At 43.6% G+C, this 21,120-nt stretch overlaps 1 protein-coding gene across 2 annotated transcripts in view; it reads left to right on the forward strand.

Moving 5' to 3' along the window:
- DUSP8 (dual specificity phosphatase 8) overlaps positions 1-21,120 on the forward strand; it is a 163,805-nt gene that overhangs the window by 30,785 nt on the left and 111,900 nt on the right. For both annotated transcript variants that reach the window (XM_070765026.1, XM_070765034.1), the window contains exon 2: positions 7,822-8,218. In XM_070765026.1, coding sequence (XP_070621127.1) covers positions 7,988-8,218 — 231 coding nt within the window. In that variant the 5' untranslated portion in view covers positions 7,822-7,987. The remainder of the gene's footprint in view (positions 1-7,821; positions 8,219-21,120) is intronic.

Below are 21,120 nucleotides of genomic sequence, written 5' to 3' on the forward strand. Positions count from 1 at the left end.
TTTAGAATTTACTTCCCCCCCCCCAAAACGTTTTATTTCCTGCCCTTCTCCCAGGTCCTCCTCAGATTGTAACCGTATGGAGGAGGCCATTTCCCACTTATTGTCCATCAGAGCCATTCAACCGGTTCCCCCCGGTCAGAAGGGTCTAGGTTTTTATTCCATCCTATTTATGGTTCCAAAATCCTCCGGAGGTTGGAGAGCTATTTTGGATTTAAAGAAGCTGAACCTATTCATCAAATATAGGAAGTTTAAGATGCACTCCTTATCATCCATTTTGGCCGCCATCCACCCGGGAGATTTCATGGTCTCTTTAGACCTCACTGAGGCCTACCTCCATATTCCTATAGCCAAATGCCACAGAAAATTTTTACGTTTCTCCTTTCAGGGCAGGCATTTCCAGTATAGGGCGATGCCATTTGGCCTTTCCTCGGCCCCTCGGGTCTTTACAAAGCTCTTGGGGTCCCTGGCGGCCTATATCCGGGCGTCTCCCATCCACATTTTATGTTACCTTGATGATATTTTGATTCATGGGAACTCCCTAGAGAAAGTGAAAACAGACCTTTCTGTCACCATGTCAGTTCTACAGGACCATGGATTTTCCATCAACTTTGACAAAAGTCATCTCCAACCTTCCACATCCATTTTACACCTGGGATCCGTTATTAATTCGGAATCCTCCCAGGTCTTTCTCTCTCCTGAGAGAAAAATCAGTATAGGGGAGTTAATTTCATGCATTTTATCTCAACCTTCAGTTTCCATTGTATCCCTGTCTTCCCTTTTGGGGAAGATGGTGTCATGCATAGGCATCATTCCCTGGGCTCGCCTTCATGCTAGGGAACTACAGTGGCTCCTATTACCCTTTCAGAGATCGGGGCACAGCACAAAGGATCCCCGTTCAGGTGCCCGGATCAATTTGTCATCACCACAGATGCCAGTCTATCGGGATGGGGCGCCCACGCCCAGGGGATGATAGCCCAGGGCACGTGGTCCCCGGAGGAAGCTTCCAAGCCAATCAATTGGCTAGAGTTAAGAGCCGTATCCCTGGCTCTGAAGCATTTCTCTCCTCGCATTCCCAACCGGCACGTTCTCATTCTCACCGACAACATTGCCACAAAAAGCCATATCTGCAGACAGGGGGGCACGAGATCCAAGGCCCTCATGAGGGAGGCCCTCAAGTTAGGCCTTTGGGCGGAAAAACATCTTCGGTCGCTCCTAGCCGATCACATCTCGGGGAGCCTCAACGTCCAGGCGGATTGGCTATCTCGAGCAACGATAGACCCAGGAGAGTGGAATCTCCATCAAGACCTGTTCCATCAAATCAGCCTCAGATTCGGCCTACCAGTTCTGGATCTCTTCGCGACCAATGCGAACGCCCAACTCCCTCGCTTTTTTTCCAGATTTCCATCCCCGGGAGCGGAAGCAATCAATGCCCTCCGGAGCCCATGGCCTCCAGGCCTACTTTACGCATTCCCTCCAATTCCAATTCTCCCGGACGTGATTCACAAGGTCCTCACCGAGAGGGCCCGAGTAATCCTAATCGCCCCTCATTGGCCCCGCCGGCCCTGGTTCGCGGATCTCCAACAGTTGTCCGTCCAGGACCCTTGGCGACTCCCCGTTTCGGGGGATATGCTGCGGCAGGGGGCCTCATTCCATCCAGACCCGGAGTGGTTCCACCTCACCGCCTGGCTGTTATCAGGAGAGACTTAGAACTGCGTGGCCACGACCCCGATACAGTGGAGGTCATTTTAAAGGCCAGAAGGGGTTCGACCAATCGAATCTACGACCATACGTGGTCCAAGTTTCACCAGTGGTGTCTACAGGAAGGCCTCTCTCCCCTGTGCATCCCCATACACAGGATCATTTCCTTCCTTATGCAAGGTTTCCATCAAGGACTTTCCACCAGCACCCTCCGGCGTCATCTGGCGGCCATTTCCTCTGTCCTAGCGGGGCCCCGCAGACAGCCTCTCCGTTCCTTTCCAGAAGTTCAGGAATTCCTCAAGGGTATAGCCAACCTCAGACCTTCCAAGGTCCACAGGTATCCATCCTGGGATTTGCCACGGGTTCTCCATTCCCTCACGCAGGCACCATACGAACCCCTAAAATCGGCGTCCCTCAGGTACCTATCCTTTAAAGTAGCATTCCTGGTGGCTATTACCTCTGCCCGACGCATTTCGGAGCTGGCTGCCCTCTCAATCAGGCAGGACCTCTGCCATTTTCATCAGGACAAGGTAGTCTTGCGACTGGACCCCACCTTCTTACCCAAGGTCAGTTCCATGTTCCACAGGACTCAGGATATTGTCTTACCTTCCTTCTGTCTCCAACGGGACCATCCCTTGGCAATTAGATGGCACACCCTGGATCTCATCAGAGCGCTGAGGATCTATATCCAACGCACAGGACCCTTTCGGAGGTCAGAAGCACTTTTTATAGCCTATCACCCCAGAGTCATGGGTACCAAAGTGTCTTCAACAGTGATTGGCCGTTGGATCAGAGGGACTATATCTAAGGCCTACGAGTCGGCCTCCCTTTCAGTTCCAAAGAACATTACAGCGCATTCCACCAGGAGCGCAGCCACCTCGGCCGCTTGGGCGACTCAAGCCCCGTTGGAGGAGGTCTGCAAAGCAGCCACTTGGGCCTCGCCAAATTCCTTCATCAGGCACTACAAGATTGACTCTTATGCTTCAGCGGACGCTGCCTTCGGCAGAAGGGTACTCCAATCCGTTATCTCTCACGATAGCAATCTAATCCCACCCTAGGGACCATCTATTGGGTATGTCCCATGTGACTGCTGGACCCGCTCCTTCAGTACGGAGAATAGGCGTTGATTGCTTACCTGAACGCCTCTTCTCGTACGGTGAGCGGGTACAGCAGTCACTTCCCGCCCTTGTATGTGTCTTCTTTACCTTCCTATAACCTTTCTTCCTCTAACAATGAGAGTTGAACACTACAGAGCTTCACAGCTGAGCCTAGTCTATGGATTCGCGAATTCTGGGGAAGGGGCGGATCCAGCAAGCTTTTTTAACACTAGGCTCAGTTCCACCGGATTGGACATGAGCAACCCATGTGACTGCTGTACCCGCTCACCGTACGAGAAGAGGCGTTCAGGTAAGCAATCAACGCCTATTCTGCTGAATAATTTTAGCTAATATCCAGACAGATTCTAGAGTAATTACTGTATTTTTCAGAGTATAAGACACACCGGAGTATAAGATGCACCTAGATTTTAGAAGAGGAAAACAAGGAAAAAATATTTTGAACCAAATGATGTAGTAATATATTATTTAATAACATACCAGTGTAGCAGAATACTTTTTACAATTATGTACACTTTTTACAAGCATGTATACTTTTTACAAACTTCAAACTCGACAGCTTTAATACTAGTTGGCTTCAATTCAAAGAATTCCTCCTCCAAACATGCTAGATGGGGTAATTAGAAGGCAAAAAGATCCCAGTTTTTGCAAAAAAAATGGCCCATTTTCCATCCATTTTTTTTTGCAAAAGTGGTGCATACAGACGGTTTGGGAAGCCTGCAGAGTGCTCCTAGGAGGTGGGGAAAGGCAAAAATGCCCCCGTTTTTCAAAAAAAATGGCCCATATTTTGCTCTTTCTTTGCAAAAATAGAGGAGCACTCTGCAGGATTCCTAAACCCTCTGCACATCCAATTTTTCCTTTTTTTTGCAAAAATGGGCAGGGGCTTTTTGGAGGCCAAAATGACTATATTCAGTGTATAAGAAACACCGATATTTGGGGGCAAAAAGATGCATCTTATAAACCAAAAAATACGGTAGGTGACACCTTTTAGGAAAAAAGCACAGCATAAAAATTTAACAAACAGACAAATAGCACATGCCCCCCCCAACAACTGTCAACATGGCATGTCCCACTTGCTTGTCCATTCTCACCTTTTCAGTGTCTTCTATCGTCTCCCCATCCTCTCTCCTCTGAACAGCTGATTTACCAGTGCAACATGTCCCACCAGTTTGCCCATTCCTAATCTTCCTAATCCCTTCTCTTCCCTCCTCTTCAGCTACCCTGTTTCCCTGAAAATAAGACGTACCCCGAAAGTAAGGCATGTCAGAGGTTTTGCAGAATTTGCTAATATAAGGCACCCCTCGAAAATAGTCAAGTTTACATACGGTACGGTGGAAAAACATACGGTACCATTCAAAGCTGTTCATAGCGGTACTGTAATAATGTGGTGTCCCCTGCTGGCTCCTTCCATCACTTTGTACCGTCCAGTACAGCAGACACAGTCTGCTGCTGTCTCACCGCCATTTCAGTCTACACTACAGTGCGTAGATTGTAGTTCCTCTGGTGGCCGGAAGCTGCAATAGCGGGAGTATACTGTTGTACCATATAAGTGCCGTCGTTTGTGTGTGTGGGTGCCATACTGACAGGTACCGTACTGTAATCAGTGTACCGTATGATACACTTTCTTTGGGGGTGTCAGCTTTTCTGCCTGTGAATTTGTCTTATTTGAGAAATATAAGGCACCCCCTGAAAATAAGACATAGCACAATTTTTGGAGCAAAAATTAATATAAGACAGTGTCTTATTTTTGGGGAAACACGGTACCTTCACCAGTGCCCCAATGCAGTTTATCCACAAGTCTGCCCATACCTTAGGATCTTCTTAGCACCTTCATTTCTTTTCTTTCCCCCCTGCTACCTATGCCTTGGCCTGTGTTTTTCTTTTCTTCACACACCATCAGCTTGCCTGCAGTCCTGAATTTGCTTCAATTTTATGTTCCTGGGGTGAGAAGGGAAGAGCGGGCAGATGATATGCTGGGATCACTGCAGTGGCGGAGCCAAGAGAGGGAGAATGGAAAAAATGCTGAAAGGTTGGGCAGGCAATTTCAGCATTCTGCTGGGGAATTGCTGAGAAAAGGTGCTGGGAAGATCGATTGATTGAGTGGATGGAAGTTCCAGTGGACAGCAGCAATTCCTTTTATCCATCATGACTTCTGTTATAGACGATGTTTCTTTGCAGGCAGAGGTTGGAGAAGAGCCGGGGTGGCGCAGTGGTTAGAGTTCAGCCCTGCAGGCTACTTCAGCTAACTGCTAGCTGTAGTTCAGCAGTTCAAATCACACCACCGGCTCAAGATTGACTCAGCCTTGTATTCTTCCGAGGTGGGTAAAATGAGGACCCAGATTGTTGGGGTCAATTGCTGCTGTCCACTTGTACACTGCTTAGAGAGGGCTGTAAAAGCACTATGAAGCGATATCTAAGCCTAAATGCTATTGCTATTGCTAAAAATATTCCTTTAAAGGTTTCCCAGGGTCCAGCGAAAACGATACTCCACAGAAGGGTATCTTGATAAGGGTGCTAACTTCAGTTTTAGGAATGGGAAGGTCAATTTTCTGATTTAACAGATATCTTTTTGACACCCCATGAAGGCAAGATTTTTCCTGTAGAAAAATTATGGATTCATTTAAAGATTAGGCAAGGGTTTTCATTAGTATTTTATACTTCAATAAATTTAATAAAATGATTACCATATTGTTAAAAAGTTTAGGCAAGAGTTCATCAAAACTAATATGAACAAATATTAGGAGCATGTCTAAAATTGTAGGATAAAAGATGAGAAGTCTCAATCCTAGAAACTCTTTGGGTCTTTGCATCCTGATTATGTGCTTCTGCCTTTGGAAATACTGTGTTATCTTTAGAGGTTGCCTCATCTAGCATTCAGCTGGTGAGCCTGGTGTGTGTGTGTGTGTGTGTGTGTGTGTGTGAGAGAGAGAGAGAGAGAGAGAGAGAGAGAGCTTCTACAGTAGTGATGCCTTACTAAGATGAACAGATAACAGATGGAACAAAAAAAAAGAAATAAATTCTGTAATATAATGGTGTCACTTCGAAGAACAGGAATACAGGTTTCTGCCCATTCAGGGAGAAAGATTATTCTCTCAAAGTTCTTCCTTTGTTTTTTAAAAATAAGTCAAAATGTCTATCTCTCACAAAAGAAAGATTGTCTACCTACACAGTAGGTGTCATCTGGGGCAGTGTTTCTTAACCTTGACAACTTAAAGCATGTTGGCTGGGGAATTCTGGGAGTTGAGGTTCACACTTCCTAAAGTTACTGAGGTTACTAGGGCATCACACGCTCATAAAATTGTTGATTCTATTTCTGGAAAGCAGCTTGTGAACATCTGAGCCTGTCTGGGTTGCTGGTTGACATTACCAAGGCAAATACATGAAGCAATGTAGAACATTTTAGTTAGCTAAGTCATCCTAAACAAACCATTTTCACTGTTGAAAACAAAGGGAGGGCAGAGGCTAGAAATCCATTTGCACAAACAGCTTTATATTAAATGCATACTCTCTTCCTTTGAATAAGGTTTTTAAACTGTGCTAATTTTCTCTTTTGCATTACATATTTCCTATTTGTTATTTAAGTATTTTGTATTTTTGTCCAGAGAAAAGCCAAGACTAGATAGATGATTGATAGATGATAGATAGATAGATAGATAGATAGATAGATAGATAGATAGATAGATAGATAGGTGGGGAAGAGATTTCCAAAAATATCAATGTTTTCCAATTCTCCTTTTGAAAATCCTGGATCTTGGCCCTTCTTTGTGAGCTTGGAAGAGGAAATAAAGATGGAATTCTTGTTCATTGGCTGACCTTTGCTATTTAATCAATCCTCAGTTTCTTTCTACCTTCTCTTGTCTTTGCCTGTGTAATCTAGCTCTCTTTAGGGAAATTCTTTTGTCCAGCTGGTCCTTTTGTTCAGCTGGTCCTTTCCTCATTTTTCCTCTCCTCTCCCTCTCCATAGTAAAAAGATTTGAGTAAGGCAAAGATCAGCTGAGAAGCCAATTAATTTGCATCCTTTCTGATTATCTTCATTTCTGCAGCAATAGATACAGCAGGGAATCCTCAGGGTGGCTGAAAGCACATAATGAAGTATACTTTAACAGTCGCAGGAGCCTCCATCTTCCCCTTCAGACTTCTCTTAATTAGGAGCTGTTTCCTCTTGAAAAGCCTGCCCCAAAATACCAAAGAGAGAAAGGGTTGTTCCAGCCAACTGGCAAAGGAGCAGCTTATCTTTTACCAAAGACACAAATAATAAAAAATTAAAATGCACACTGGAGGAATTGGCAAAAAGGAATGGCAAATCATGTACTGAATACAGGACTTTTGGTATCTCCATCACAAACCCCTTTTAATTTATTTGTTTATTTGTTTGTTTATTTATTACATTTCTACACCGCCCTATTTCTCAAACAGGGCGGCTGATTTAAAAAATAGGCTACTGTGATTTCTCTCAGAAGGACATCCTTCTCCCTCCAAATATTTCAGGTAACCATAATACTTCAAGTCTCAGCAATGGGCCTGACAGAAGGTGTGATTATACTTTTCATGCCTCTATCCTACCCCCAATCTCATACAATTCAAGGTGTGTGGACATGTTTTCTAGTTTAGTTCTTGGTACCAGTAAAGGAGAATATTTGTAGCTCAAGGTTGAAATGAGGGATTTATTCAGATTACAGATTATTATTAAAGTGATGTCAAGATGTCCATATGCACCCTGGCCACGCCCATTTTGGCTGCCCAAGGTCAAACACAACCCTGATATGGCCCTCAATTAAATCAAGTTTGGCACCCCTGCTCTAGACCAAGGGTCTCCAAACTTGGCAACTTGAAGACTTGTGGACTTCTGGGATGTCTTTAAGAGTTGCCAAGTTTGGAGACCCCTGATCTAAAGACTATAGTTTTTCCCAGATCTGAGCAAAAGCAAAATATATCAGTACCAACATGGCATTACTTGCAATATCTGACTACTTTTTCCTCTTCTTTTTCTCTCTGCACTTCCTAACAGGTTTGGCACAATGACTTTTCATGCAGAGCTTTAGCAGCGTGGCAAAAGTTGGCTGTTTTCAAGTTGCTTTCCCCCTTCTCCTTCACTTCTGGGATATCTGAGCTGGCTTCTCTTCCCTGGGTGTTCCTTTCCTTCTCCCACTTGCTGCGGAAGGGACCAGTCTACCATGGCCGGGGACAAACTTCCACACAAAGTGATGGATGCCAAGAAGCTTGCCAACCTCTTGAAGAGTGGGACCGAAGGAATGTTGGTCATTGACAGCCGCTCCTTTGTGGAGTACAACTCTTGGCATGTTCTCAACTCTGTCAACATCTGCTGTTCCAAGCTGGTCAAAAGAAGGCTTCAACAAGACAAGGTATCCATCACAGAGCTCATCCAGCCAGCCTGCAGTATAAAGGTATTTAACCTTAGCCCTTAGTTATCCACCAAATTCAAATCATAGTGTGACTCAATGTTCCTCTCATAAATCCTAATTTTAAAGAACAATCTTCGTTATATGTAACAATGCAATAAGGTGGTCTTTGGAGAGGGGTGGCATAGAAATCCAATCAATCAATCAATAAGGTGGGTTAGTTTTTTTAAAAAAAAAACCTTAAAGTCGGAATTTCAGATAGCAATAGCATTTTGATTTATATACCCCTTCATAATGCTTGTAAAACACTCTCTAAGCGGTTTACAGAATCAGCATATGGCCCCCAACAATCTGGTCCTCATTTACCCACCTCGGAAGGATACAAGTCTGAGTCAACCTTGAGCCAGTGGAGAGATTTGAACTGCTGAACTACAGCTAGCAGTTAGCTGAAGTAGCTTTCAGTGCTGCACTCTAACCACTGCACCACCCCGGCCACTTGGATGCAAGTTCTGCATTTGATTTTAGAGCCAAATGTGGCACAGTGGTTAGAGTGCCAGGCACAAGGTTGACTCATCCTTCCATCCTTCCAAGGTGAGTAAAATAAGGACCCAGATTGTTGGGGGCAATATGCTGTAAAATGCTTAGAGAGGGCTGTAAAGCACTGTGAATATTACTTATTTAAGTACAGTAGTACCTCGTGATATGAACCCCTCGTCATACGAACTTTTCGAGATACGAACCCAAGGTTCGGAAAATTTTTGTCTCTTCTTACGAACTTTTTTCGCCTTATGAACCCGCTGCCCGAATGCCGAACTCGGAAGTTCGGCAAAATTTTGGGTTCAGCGTTTGGGTTTGTAAGGCCGCCAAGAAGCGCCGCCGCCCAGCTGTTGCCTTTTGAAACAGCTGGGGGCTTCTCAGCGTTCCCCCGAATGCCGAACCTGAACTTTTGTCGAACTTCCGGGTTTGGCATTCAGGAGGCCGCTGAGAAGCCCCACCGCCCGGCTGTCGCCTTTTGAAACAGCCGGGGGGCTTCGGCAAAAGTTCAGAAGTTCGGCAAAAGTTTGGGTTTGGCGTTCGGGTTTGGAAGGCTGCCAAGAAGCCCCGCCATCCGGCTGTCACCTTGCCAGAAGAGCCGTGGAGCTGTCGGCCGGTTGGGAGGCTCAACGGAGGTGGGGAATCCCAATAGGGAATTCCATGGGCGGAGCTTTGACATCACAAAGACATCCTTCCTGGCCGGCCGAAACGTGGACTCCAGGCTGTTTCAAAAGGTGACAGCTGGGCACCTTTGTTTCCTATGGGAAACATTGTTTTGTCTTACGAACTTTTCGCCTTACAAACCTCCTCCCAGAACTAATTAAGTTCGTAAGACGAGGTATTACTGTACTGTACTTATTTAAATATAAGTACTATTGCTAAAGGTCTTTTCTTTCATGCAGTTTTCTATTTTTATCTAATCCTATGGGGAAGAGGATACCGTATTTTTCAGATACCGTATTTTTCAGAGTATAAGACACACTTTGGTTTTTGGGGAGGAAAATAGGGGGAGGGAATCTGCCTACCAGGTATTCATCTGCCTAGCGTCCTTAGTCTGGTCAGCTTCAGCACATTATTTTATCCCCTGATTAGGGCTTTAAAAAACCTTAGTCGGAGAGAGTAACAATGAAAGAGCTAGCAAGCTGGTAAAAGCTGGGAAGATCATTAGCACCTTGTTAGGGCTGTAAAAACAGCTTAGAAAAAGCTACATTCAGAGTATAAGATGCACCCAAATTTTCAGCCTCTTTTAGGGAGGAAAAAGGTGTGTCTTATACGCCAAAAAAATATGGTAAGGCTTTCTTCCATCATTCTTCCATTCCTGATTCAATAGATTTATTGCATGATAGAAAGCAGTGGTGGGCTTTCTATGGCTCTAATTTCAACTCTTACATTTCCTGTTTATTGGAAATGCTGGTTGGGGTTTCAATTCAGCAATATATATATCTATGACATCCACATTTTCATTATTTGGTTATAAAGAATAAGAACTCTAGAGAACAGCATGTAATGTGTAGTTCCATCTTAAACCAAAAAATGGACAGAAGAGAGCCAAACATTATCTAATGTGAGTATAACATGGGTGCTGCGTAAAATGTACCCAGCCATAGCTGACTGGAGAATTCTGGGAGTTGAAGTCCATATGTCGTAAAGTTGCCAAGTTTGAAGACCTCTGAATCACATGAAATTGCTCTTTTCTATCCCTCTTTGGGGGCAGTGTTTTATTTCTTCCTTTCTGGTTTATTTATAATTTCTCTTTATTGCTGGGACATCACATAGATGTTATAATATGGAGGTCATGTATTGTCTCTTTATGGCTATTTTGATTTGTATGATGTCATTACTGAGAACAAATGAAGCCAATTCAAAGTGAGCTTTCTTTTGTGTTATCAGAAAATCCTCCCTCTACATGAAAAACAGGAATGAATGGGAAGAGGGTTTATGTTAGGGGAATGACTCTCATCCAAAATTATAATTAATACAAAATGTACATTTAAAAAATTATTCAGATATTGAAATATAATTGATAATTGATAAAGAATATACAGTAATTTAAAAGTTAACTATTGTGCTTTAGTTATTTTTGTTTGTTTGTCAAACATGTATAGGATAGTATTAGTTTGTACAGTATAAAAATAATGTAAGTAAAAAAAATAACAATAAAAGAGGACAATAGGGCAGTAGGACAGGGACGATAGGTACAGTGGTGCACTTATGCACTCTCCCTACAGACCTCTTAGAAACAGTGAGAGGTCGACTATAGACAGTGTAAGGTTAAAGTTTTTGGGGTTTGGGGAAGAAACCACAGAGTCAGGTAGTGCATTCCAGGCATTGATCACTCTGTTGCTGAAATGATGTTTTCTGCAGTTGAGTTTGGAGCGGTTTACATTTAGTTTGGATCCATTATGTGCTTGTATGTTGCTGCAGTTGAAGGTGAAATAGTAATTAACAGGAAAGACATTTTGGTATATGATTTTATGAATTACATTTAGATCAGACCGGAGGCAACATAGTTGTAAATTGTCTAATCCCAGTATTTCAAGTCTGGTAGAATAAGGCATTTTGTTGCAAGTGGAGGGGTGAAGGACTATTCTTGTGAAATATTTCTGGACTCTCTTGATTGTATTAATGTCTGATATTCCAATTCTGGAATACAGTCGAGCTGTATTCCAGAATTGGTCTACCAAATGTTTTGTAAGCTATGGTTAGCAGTGTAATATTGCCAGAGAAGAAACTACATAAGATTATTTAAGAAGATTTCATAAGATTATGTAAAAAGAATTCATATGATTTCTTAAGGTTATGCAAGATGGTAGAAAGTAGCTAATATGTTTTAAATGTTTAGGGGAATAAGCCTGATTAAGAAAGCATCCATACAGTTTTAACATAAAAATCTTGTATCACCAACTATTTGGAGGTGATAACAAGTAGGAACATGGCAAAAATCCAGTAAATTCTATTTGGATAGTCAAAAAAACTGTTGATAGTCTTTCAGCAGAAGCTACTTAGCTGACCTAGGCTATGAATCAGTTCCTGTATGGACAAAGAATTGATTAAAACAGGAAGGGAAGGATAGATCAAATTCTATGGGAGCTATTCAACACCCCTTTCAATAATTTACAACAGCATGAATGCTATTTATTTGTTCTACGTAATCTGCACCACAAAATGAAATTGAATTGAATCCTTGCTCTCTCTCTCTCTCTCCCTCCCTCCTTCCTTCCCTCGCTCCCCCTCCCTCATAGTTTAATATTCCAAATTACATGTACCAAAAATACATAAGAAGAAATTTACTGTTACCTTTAGTCACTTAATCATAATTAAAAACGTACAGTTAAGAATTAGGAATGATTACATCAGGCATTACACTATGAAAGAAACATATACCATGTTTCCTCGAAAGTAAGACAGTGTCTTACTTTCTTTTTATCCCCAAAAGCCGCACTATGTCTTACTTTCGGGGTATGTCTTATATTGGAAAAAACGGTGCGCGCTGGAGTCAGAAAAAGACATAGACAGACGGGGAGGGAGCCGGCCGGCTGGCGAGGCCCGGAGTGCGCTGCCAGCTGGGAAGGAAGGAAGGAGGGAGGGAGGCGGCCCCCACCCCCGCTGCTTTCCCCGCCGCTCCGCTCCGAAGCACCTTCCTCGCCCTCGCCGCCTTCTCGCTCTCCAGGTCCAGCTAGATGAGAGGCGATGGCAACGGCGGCAGCTGCGCGGTGCCCGTTAAGTTACCTTGTTGAGCAGGAAGGTAGCGCTGGAGTCAGAAAAAGACATAGACAGATGCAGAGGGAGCCGGCCGGCGAGGCCCTGAGTGCGCTGCCATCTGGGAAGGAAGGAAGGAGGGAGGGAGGCGGCCCCTGCCCCGCTGCTTTCCCCGCTGCACCGCTCCCAAGCGCCTTCCTCGCCCTCACCGCCTTCTCGCTCTCCAGGTCCAGCTAGATGAGAGGGAGGCGGCAATACCCCCGTGTTTCCCCGAAAGTAAGACATATGTCTTACTTTCGGGGTACAGCTTATATTAGCCGACCCCCCTGAAACCCCTGATACGTCTTACAATCGGGGGTGTCTTACTATCGGGGAAACAGGGTACTTTGATTTTATTGATAACATTAATTTTCTTTCACATTCCCCATCTCTGGAAACCAATATCCTTTTTTTTTAGCTATAAATGGGAAAATAATGGGAAGAATAGAATAAATTCAATTGAATGGAACTTCTGGTTCCGATTGCGGTCATAAATTGAGGACTATAGCAATAGATCTCCTGCTTAGGCCTGGCACTCAGATCTTTTTAAGAAGAAGGACTGAAATCTGTAGGTAAAGCTGACGGGAAATACAGGAGTGCAGAAGCATCAGAAAATGTTTTATTTCTCTTCAATTGCTTCCGTGCTTAATTGGATAGCTGGCTGAGGAATTCTGGGAACCGAAGTCCACACATCTTAAACTTGCTAAGGTTCAGAAACGCTGGAAGTTTCTACCCTTGTTCACATTCTGAGTTTTTTTTATTTGAGTTGTAGTGGTTAATGATTGCTTGGATTTGCATATACGTAGTTAGAGGCCTCATAACTTAGTCTAGCTCTCTTATTCTTGAAATATGTACTTTGTCCTTTTTATTCTTTTAAAAAATCCTTTATTTATTGTTATTTTGGTATGTGGTTTACCTAAGCACTGGGCACTGTTTGGGCCTTGTTTCCTGGATAAAAGGGGGATGCTGGTGCAGGTTGTTTAAAAACGTAATCCTGGAGAAGGGGATTTCTCCTTTGGTTTACTCAGATTCCAGAATATTGTCAGAAAAGGGAAGGGATATCTTCTCACAACAGGTGGCAGCTGCTTAGCTTATCCTGAGTGGAATTCTTCCAACTGAGGTACAGCTATACCTAGATACCAGAGGGAGATACCTGTCAGTCTTGTGTTATATGATTAGTATAGCCACCCTGCTAAAACTGCTAATGGCAATTCAGAATTTTCTGTGATGATAAATGCAGATCAGTCATTTGATTTATTGGGCTGTTCTCGCCATCTGCCTTTTTAGAACTCCCCACTAGATTCTGTTCATAGCTTTTAAAATATTTTTCCTATCTTATTATCCTGTCCTATACTCTATTGGATAGATGGCACAGGTCCAGGGCATTTCAAGCAAAGACATTTCTAGCAAAGTACTAACAAAGCAAACAGGTTCAGTCCCCCTTAGGTTTAGCAAACATGGACTTCCAGGGTCTTTAAATGAATTGTACATTTCGAGAAATGCATTTTAATTTCTATCTTCTTCTTTTAGATTGCAATTCACAGATAGGAACAAAGGGAAGAGGGATATTTCCCAGAAAATTATCATAGAGAGGCAGCCATGTGGTCTACATGGGTTAGGACCAGATTACTTACAGGACCGTCTTCTGCCTCACATATTCCAATGGCCAATCAGATCCCACAGAGTCGGCCTCCTCTAGATCCCGTCAGCCAAACAATGCCAGCTGGCGGGGCCACAGGGAAGGGCCTTCTCTGTGATGGCTCCGGCACACTGGAACTAGCTTCCCCTGGAGATTCGCACTGCCCCCACTCTCCTGGCCTTCAGAAAGGCCTTAAAAATTCAGCTTTGCCAGCAGGCCTGGGAGGGTGGTGAAGCACCAACCCCGTGCTTTGGCCTAACTGTTGAATGATTGATAGTGATGGGCGAACCCAACGGTGTTCGGGTTTGGCAAGTTCGGATGAACGTTACACAAAATTTGGCCGAACCCGAACTGAATCCGAACTCGAACCCGAACGGGGAATCCCTCCCACGAAGAGATTCCGTGGGCGGAGCTTTGACGTCACCGGCAGGTTGCTAAGGACCCCAAGGTGATCACTTCCTGGATTCCATGGAATCCAGGAAGTGATCACCTTGGCATCCTTAGCAACCTGCCGGTGACGTCAAAGCTCCGCCCTCGGAATCTCTTCGTGGGAGGGATTCCCCAGCTCCTTCAAAGGGAGGTCTTCATGTAAAAATAAATGTTATTTTTACGAAAAAGGACACCGCAGCGGCGCTTCAAGCAAAGAGCGGTCCTTTCATGTAAAAATAAACATGTTTATTTTTACGTGAAAGGATCGCCCCTTGCTTGCAGCGCCGCTGCGGCATCCTTTTTCATAAAAATAACAATGTTTATTTTTACGTGAAGACCTCCCTTTGAAGGAGGAAGGTCTTCCATGGAATCCAGGAAGTGATCACCTTGGGATCCTTAGCAACCTGCCAGTGACGTCAAAGTTCCGAACGCCGAACACGACCCAGAACTTTGTCAGAAGTTTGAAAAAATTTCGGGTTCGGGTTCAACATACTGAACACTGCAAAATTCGGTACGGACCCGAATTGTGCGGGTTCAGTTTGCCTATCACTAATGATTGATGGATGAATGTTTTTATCATGGGGTTTTAACTTTTGTATCTTTTTTATTGCATTCTATTGATTTTTTTCATTGCTGTTCACCGCCCTGAGAGGAGATGGGCAGCATCCAAATGAAATTAAATAAATAACTAAATAAATAAACAAACAAGGGAACCCACAGAGGTTGATGCTGCATGGTCATTCAAAGGGATCCAGAAAGACAGCCCCTCTAGTCAAATCAAATATTGCATTGTCTTATAACATTGAAGGGGCAGAATCTAAATCATTGAGCTTTTGACTACTGTATTTTAAAAAATAACTATAGGCAGACTTCCTTTTTCCTTGTTCTAAATTATATGGATTAAATTAAATTAAATTAAATTGCATGACAAAGGTGGTGGTGGAGAAGAGAGGGAAATAAGTTTACAGTGATCCCTCGATTAGCACGGTCTCGATTAGTGCGAAACGCTACAACACGGTTTTTCACAAAATATTAATTAAAAAATACTCCACGGTTTTTTTGCTATACCACGGTTTTTCCCACCCGATGACGTCATACGTCATCACCAAGAGTCACTTCTCTGTCTCTTTCTCTTTCTTTCCTGTCACTATGCTTCAATCATTTTCTCATTTCTCTTTTTTCTCCCCTTTTTTCTATCATTTCTCTCTCTCTTTCTTCCTCTCTCACACTCTCTTCCTCCCTTCTCTCTCCCCCCCTCCACTTGCCCACGAGAAGAAAAAAAGCAACCTCTGCCGGGCAGCTCCCCTTGTGCCCCCGCTTTGTGCCTGCCTCTTTTGGGGATTTTTTTTCTTTTCTTTTTTGCGCTGGCGGCGGGAGCTGTTGGGGAGGGCTCTGCCGGGAAGGCCTCTCAGCTGCAGAGCCGAATGGGGGCGGAGGCAACAGCGGAGCCCGGCGCTGGGGCCATGCGAGGCTGTTCATCCAGGGGGGCGTGGACTGGCAAGTCGCCCTCCTTTCTCTCTCTTTCTCAAGATCGCTTGCCGCTTGCCTATTGCAGCGAAGGAGGCGAAGCAAGGCTCCAAGCTGCAAAGCGGCAAGCGATCTTGGGGTTTCCCCTTTGCCTGGGCGGCGGGAAGACCAAGGGAAGGTTCCTTCAGCCGCCCAACACCTGATCCGCTCCGCAGCGCGGCAGCAGCGAGGAGCCGAAGATGGGGTTTCCCCTTTGCCTTTACCCCATCTTCGGCTCCTCGCTGCTTCCGCGCTGCGGAGCAGATCAGCTGTTGGGCGGCTGAAGGAACCTTCCCTTGGTCTTCCCCGCCGCCCACACGCAAACTCCACCATCTGCGCATGTGCGGCCATGAAAAAAATGGCGCACATGCGCAGATGGTGGTTTTTACTTCCGCATCCAGTATAACGCGGAAATCGGTTAGCGCGGGAGGTCTTGGAACGTAACCCCCGCGCTAACCGAGAGATCACTGTATTTGTGAAAACCCGAACCTTGCTAGTGCAAATTAATTTGGGGATTAGAAACCTGGAGGCATTGTGTTGCTCAATTCTGTGTCTGTGTTCCTTAATGGGTTTTTTTTTGGATAACCTCCATTTTCAATCCAAAGTAAGAAAAATCCTTTGCAGCAGGCATACACCAAATCTTGTTTTCCTAGGCTTGCATGGGAGACTCATGAATTCAGGGAAATCTGGATTTGAGATACAAATGTTACATGTTTTTTTGAGGTAGACAGAGATGTATCTTTGGTACTTCCTTGCTTCCAAACACATATTTCCCTGTGTGAGCCCAAGACCTTCTGCAAGGCTATTAACACAGGTATGGCATATGTGATCATACCTACTTCAAATCACCTTTTCCAGATTGGATCTGTAGCATTTATTAGGTTGGTTTTAGCTCTTTTAAATAGGTCTCTGTTCAAGGTGGAAGGCAAAGTAGTTCTTACAGTTGTGAAATCTCCATAGCCCTGTTCTGTAGTGAAATTATGCTTGGTTTTGTCTATGTTTCATAACATGTTTGGTTACATGGTGGAAGAAAAAGATCCAGGAGGTGGTTTTAGAAGAAGTCGTGGGGTGGGGTTAGGGTTGGGGAGGATGTATTCCAAGGAAATTTCTGGCTGGATTACTCCCCCCCCCCCAAAAAAAAAAGCACACTGCACATTTGACAGTAGATCCCATTCAATTCAGTTGGATTATATGACAAGGTAAGTCTGTAATCGACTAGAGGCTTAATTATCATTCCTTGGTACTGCATGTTCTCATTTCCTTCAACCACAGTTCAATTTGCAGCACTTAAACAGGTTCCTACCATGTTACCCAGACGCCTGGAAAAAATGTTTTTCCCCTTGTTTCTGTATCAGAAATCATCCTTGTGGGCCATGCTTCTTTCTTTCTTTCTTTCTTTCTTTCTTTCTTTCTTTCTTTCTTTCTTTCTTTCTTTCTTTCGTCTTTTTTCTCTTTCTCCCTCCCTCTCTCTTTCTTTCTCTCTCTCCCTCTCTCCCTCCCTGTCTCTCTTTCTCTTTCTTTCTTTCTTTCTTTCTTTTTTTTTGTCTTTCTTTTTTCCTTTTTTCTTTCACCTGGGATTTAAATCTTTGCCTGTGCTGCTGCCAGTCTAAATTAGCAAAAAAGCAAGGTGCTTATATAGAGTCTTTGTTCCACTGGGTAGACCTGGCTTTTCTTTAGAAGAAGCCAACTACTGTTTAAGGTAAGGCAGCCATCTTTTCCCAGAAGCTGCATTGGTTTGTTTCTGGGTGTTATTTTTTCCCCCCTAGCATTTCTTCTTCCTTTCCCTCCCCCAATTTTTATTATTTTGTAGCAAAGGAGGGTAATTCAAGCGATTAATCAAATGCTGGGCCCAGCTGGAACCATCTGTAGGGTCTTCGTGTTCCCCTCCCGTTAAATGTACGCATATGGTTTATTTAATTTGGCTAGCAGTGACATCACCCCTGCCTGAATCTTTGTGTGTGTGAGGGGGGAATCATTTGCCTTCTGTCTGCTATATTCAAGGCCACGAGGAATGATTCTTGAATATTTTTCTTCAGCCACTGATAACAGAGGAACACAATGCATTTTTAGAGGTCTCTTTGGGTGAGCATGGCTATTGGCCAGAGAGCTTTTTGGTCTAGAGGGCTTTATTAATATTTTTCCAAATAGAAAGCAGCTAGGTAAATTTGTGGTAAGGCACAGAATCGAGAAATGGGTAAGAGACACTTTTAAATGGACATTGCAGAATCATTCTGAGTTTCCTTCCTTTCCTGCTTCCTCCCTCCCTAAATTTGCAACCATTCTGGTTGTAACATTGGGCTTTAGATAAATACATGGGAGAGTTGTGCAGCACTCCAGATCTGGAATGTGGGCACACCTGCTCTACCTGGCAAATTGTTAAAGACACTTTTGTCTTTTCCTGGGATTATACAGTTATATTTGAGTTAAAAATACTAAAATCTTACTGTGCTGTTGACAGTGCATGGTAAAGAGTATTACAAATCATCAGATACAAACAGGGTGGGCTGCTGGGAGAACCTCTAGCTAAGATTTTGTGCAATTTGGAGAATCCCCAAATCCCACTCCTGGCTGGCCTCACCCACCCTGCTCCTCTCAGGAGTCCTCACAGGGCCCGTTTTGGATGCAGGGCGCACACAGAGGCTTGGGGAGGGCGAAAAACAGCTACCGGAAGTTTGGGAAGGCCTGTTTCCAGCCTCTAGATGGCCTCTGTAGCCTGGAGAAGCCACTTTCGCCCTCCCAGAGGCTCAAGGAAAGCCTCCAGAGCCCAGAGAGGGCAAAAACGCACTCTCTGCCATGGTGCAGGAGGCCAACTAGATCATGTCCACCGTGGCCACACACACACCGTAACCGGGCAGAAAACCCCTTTCTAAAATTTTTGAAACCCATTCTCGGATACAAAACATAAGGGGAAAAATCTGTTTTGTGGCAGGTGTTCTTAGACTTTGGATTCCAAAGCAAACAGTCAATCAGTCTAACAAAATGAGGAATTGAGTCCTTGGTACTCTCTGAGCTTGGTTGTTTGCTTGCAGATGTTTCATTGCCCAACTAGGTAACCTCACCATTACACAACTAGTAATTTCATCAGCACTGATTTATTTTATTTGCTTATTATCTGTTTATTTATTTAACATGTTGCCCATCTCACTATTGAGGATGATACCTAGTTGAGGAATGAACTGTCTGCAAGCAACAGCTAAGCTTAGATAGTATTGAGCCGGGGTGGCGCAGCAGGTTGAGTGTTGTACTGTGAGCCACTGAAGCTGACTGTAGATCTGCAGGTCAGTGGTTCAAATCTCACCACCGGCTCAAGGTTGACTCAGTCTTCCATCCTTCCGAGGTGGGTAAAATGAGGACCTGGATTGTGGGGGCAATATGCTGGCTCCGTGAAAAAGTGCTACTGCTAACATGTTGTAAGCCGCCCTGAGTCTAAGGAGAAAATAAATAAATAAAATAAAATAATAAAATAAAATAAAATAAATCAAGGAGTCCACTGTTCAATTCTGAGCTACATCTATTCACTTCTATGGGAAATGATGTACCATACCTATCTAGGCTCCTACATTGCTAGTTATGCCTGTCAGATATAAGTAGATTCTCCTTCAAGTCAAACGCAACTCTGGGTCACATCCATCTAACTTAATTGGCAGCAGTGTAACTTTTTTAGAGGGTGTGCGTGTCTTCAAAAAACTGGAGGCAGCTGCCTGGACAATTCCTTGAAGTTTTCTTGACAAGATTTTGAAATTGGTTTGCTATTGCCTGCTTTGTAGGGCTGACAGAGAATGACTGGCCCAAGGTGTAATTTACTTATCTTTGTGCCTAAGGTGGGACAATCTCATAGTCTCTTGGTTTCTGGCCAGGTGCCTTCACCCACTTCAGGTTTGCCATTGGCATTTCCTTTTATATCTTCCAGGTGACATAAAGTCCAGTCTCTCTCCTATCTATTCATCAGGTACAAAGCTGTTTAGCTTCTGAATCCAGATAAAGCTGATCTGTTCTGCCACACACTGAGACACAGTTGGTGATACTTGTGCCAAAAAGGAATCCTAATGATCCCTTTTCTCTTTGGATGTGATTGGTTTTTTTTTTATATTCCACCATGTCTTTTCATTTTAACTTCCAGCTGTTTTTGAGCCCCATGTGGCTTTTTAATCATTTAATTGATACTCCTGTTTTGTACAGTTTCAAATTCTACCTTAGATAAAACAGAGTGAAACAAGGAAAAAAAACCCTAAAAATCTCTAAAGATAATGAATATGTCATGTTGTGCAGTTAAATAATTAATACTGAAGTCAGCTGAGTAGGGAATTGAGCACACAAGCAAATATTTCTAAATAGTCTCCCAGCAGGTTGTTCAAAACACTGCACAATTGACAGAAAATGGGTGCCCTTCCAGGTTTATAGTGGCTATTTGTTTTAAATGATAAAAGAACTTAATATTCATTTCTATTGCTAATTTTCACACTTGGTTCCTGAGATTCATTTTCCTTTACTGGGAATCAATTTTTATATCTCCTTTTGCTAGATGCTAGATAGCAAGCAAGTTTGAAAAATCAGGTTTATGAAGAAGATAAGGGAGATTTTATTTAGTACTTTTTATTTCTCTCCCACTCCCCATCTACCTTCGGGTTTCATGAATCCCAGCAACCAGTTAGGTCCCCTAATTACCCCCACCCTCCACACCTTTCGTAAGCTCCTTAAAACCCACCTCTGCCATCAGGCATGGGGGAACTGAGATATTCTTTCCCCCTAGGGAAAGAGATATTCTTTCCCCCTAGGCCTCTACAATTTATGCATGGTATGTTTGTATGTATGTTTGGTTTTATAAATAAGGGTTTTTTAGTTGTTTTAGTATTGGATTGTTACATGCTGTTTTTATCACTGTTGTTAGCTGCCCCGAGTCCACGGAGAGGGGCAGCATACAAATCCAATAAATGAATGAATGAATGAATGAATAAATAAATAAAAATAAATAGCTAGCTAGCTAGCTAGCTAGCTAGCTAGCTAACTAACTAACTAACTAACTAACTAACTAACTAACTAACTAACTAATGTCTTTTTTAAATGTGAAAACTGTTCATTGCTTCCTATGAAGAAACCAAAG

Source organism: Erythrolamprus reginae, chromosome 1, assembly GCF_031021105.1.
Source record: "Erythrolamprus reginae isolate rEryReg1 chromosome 1, rEryReg1.hap1, whole genome shotgun sequence".
Taxonomy (NCBI): Eukaryota; Metazoa; Chordata; class Lepidosauria; order Squamata; family Dipsadidae; genus Erythrolamprus; species Erythrolamprus reginae.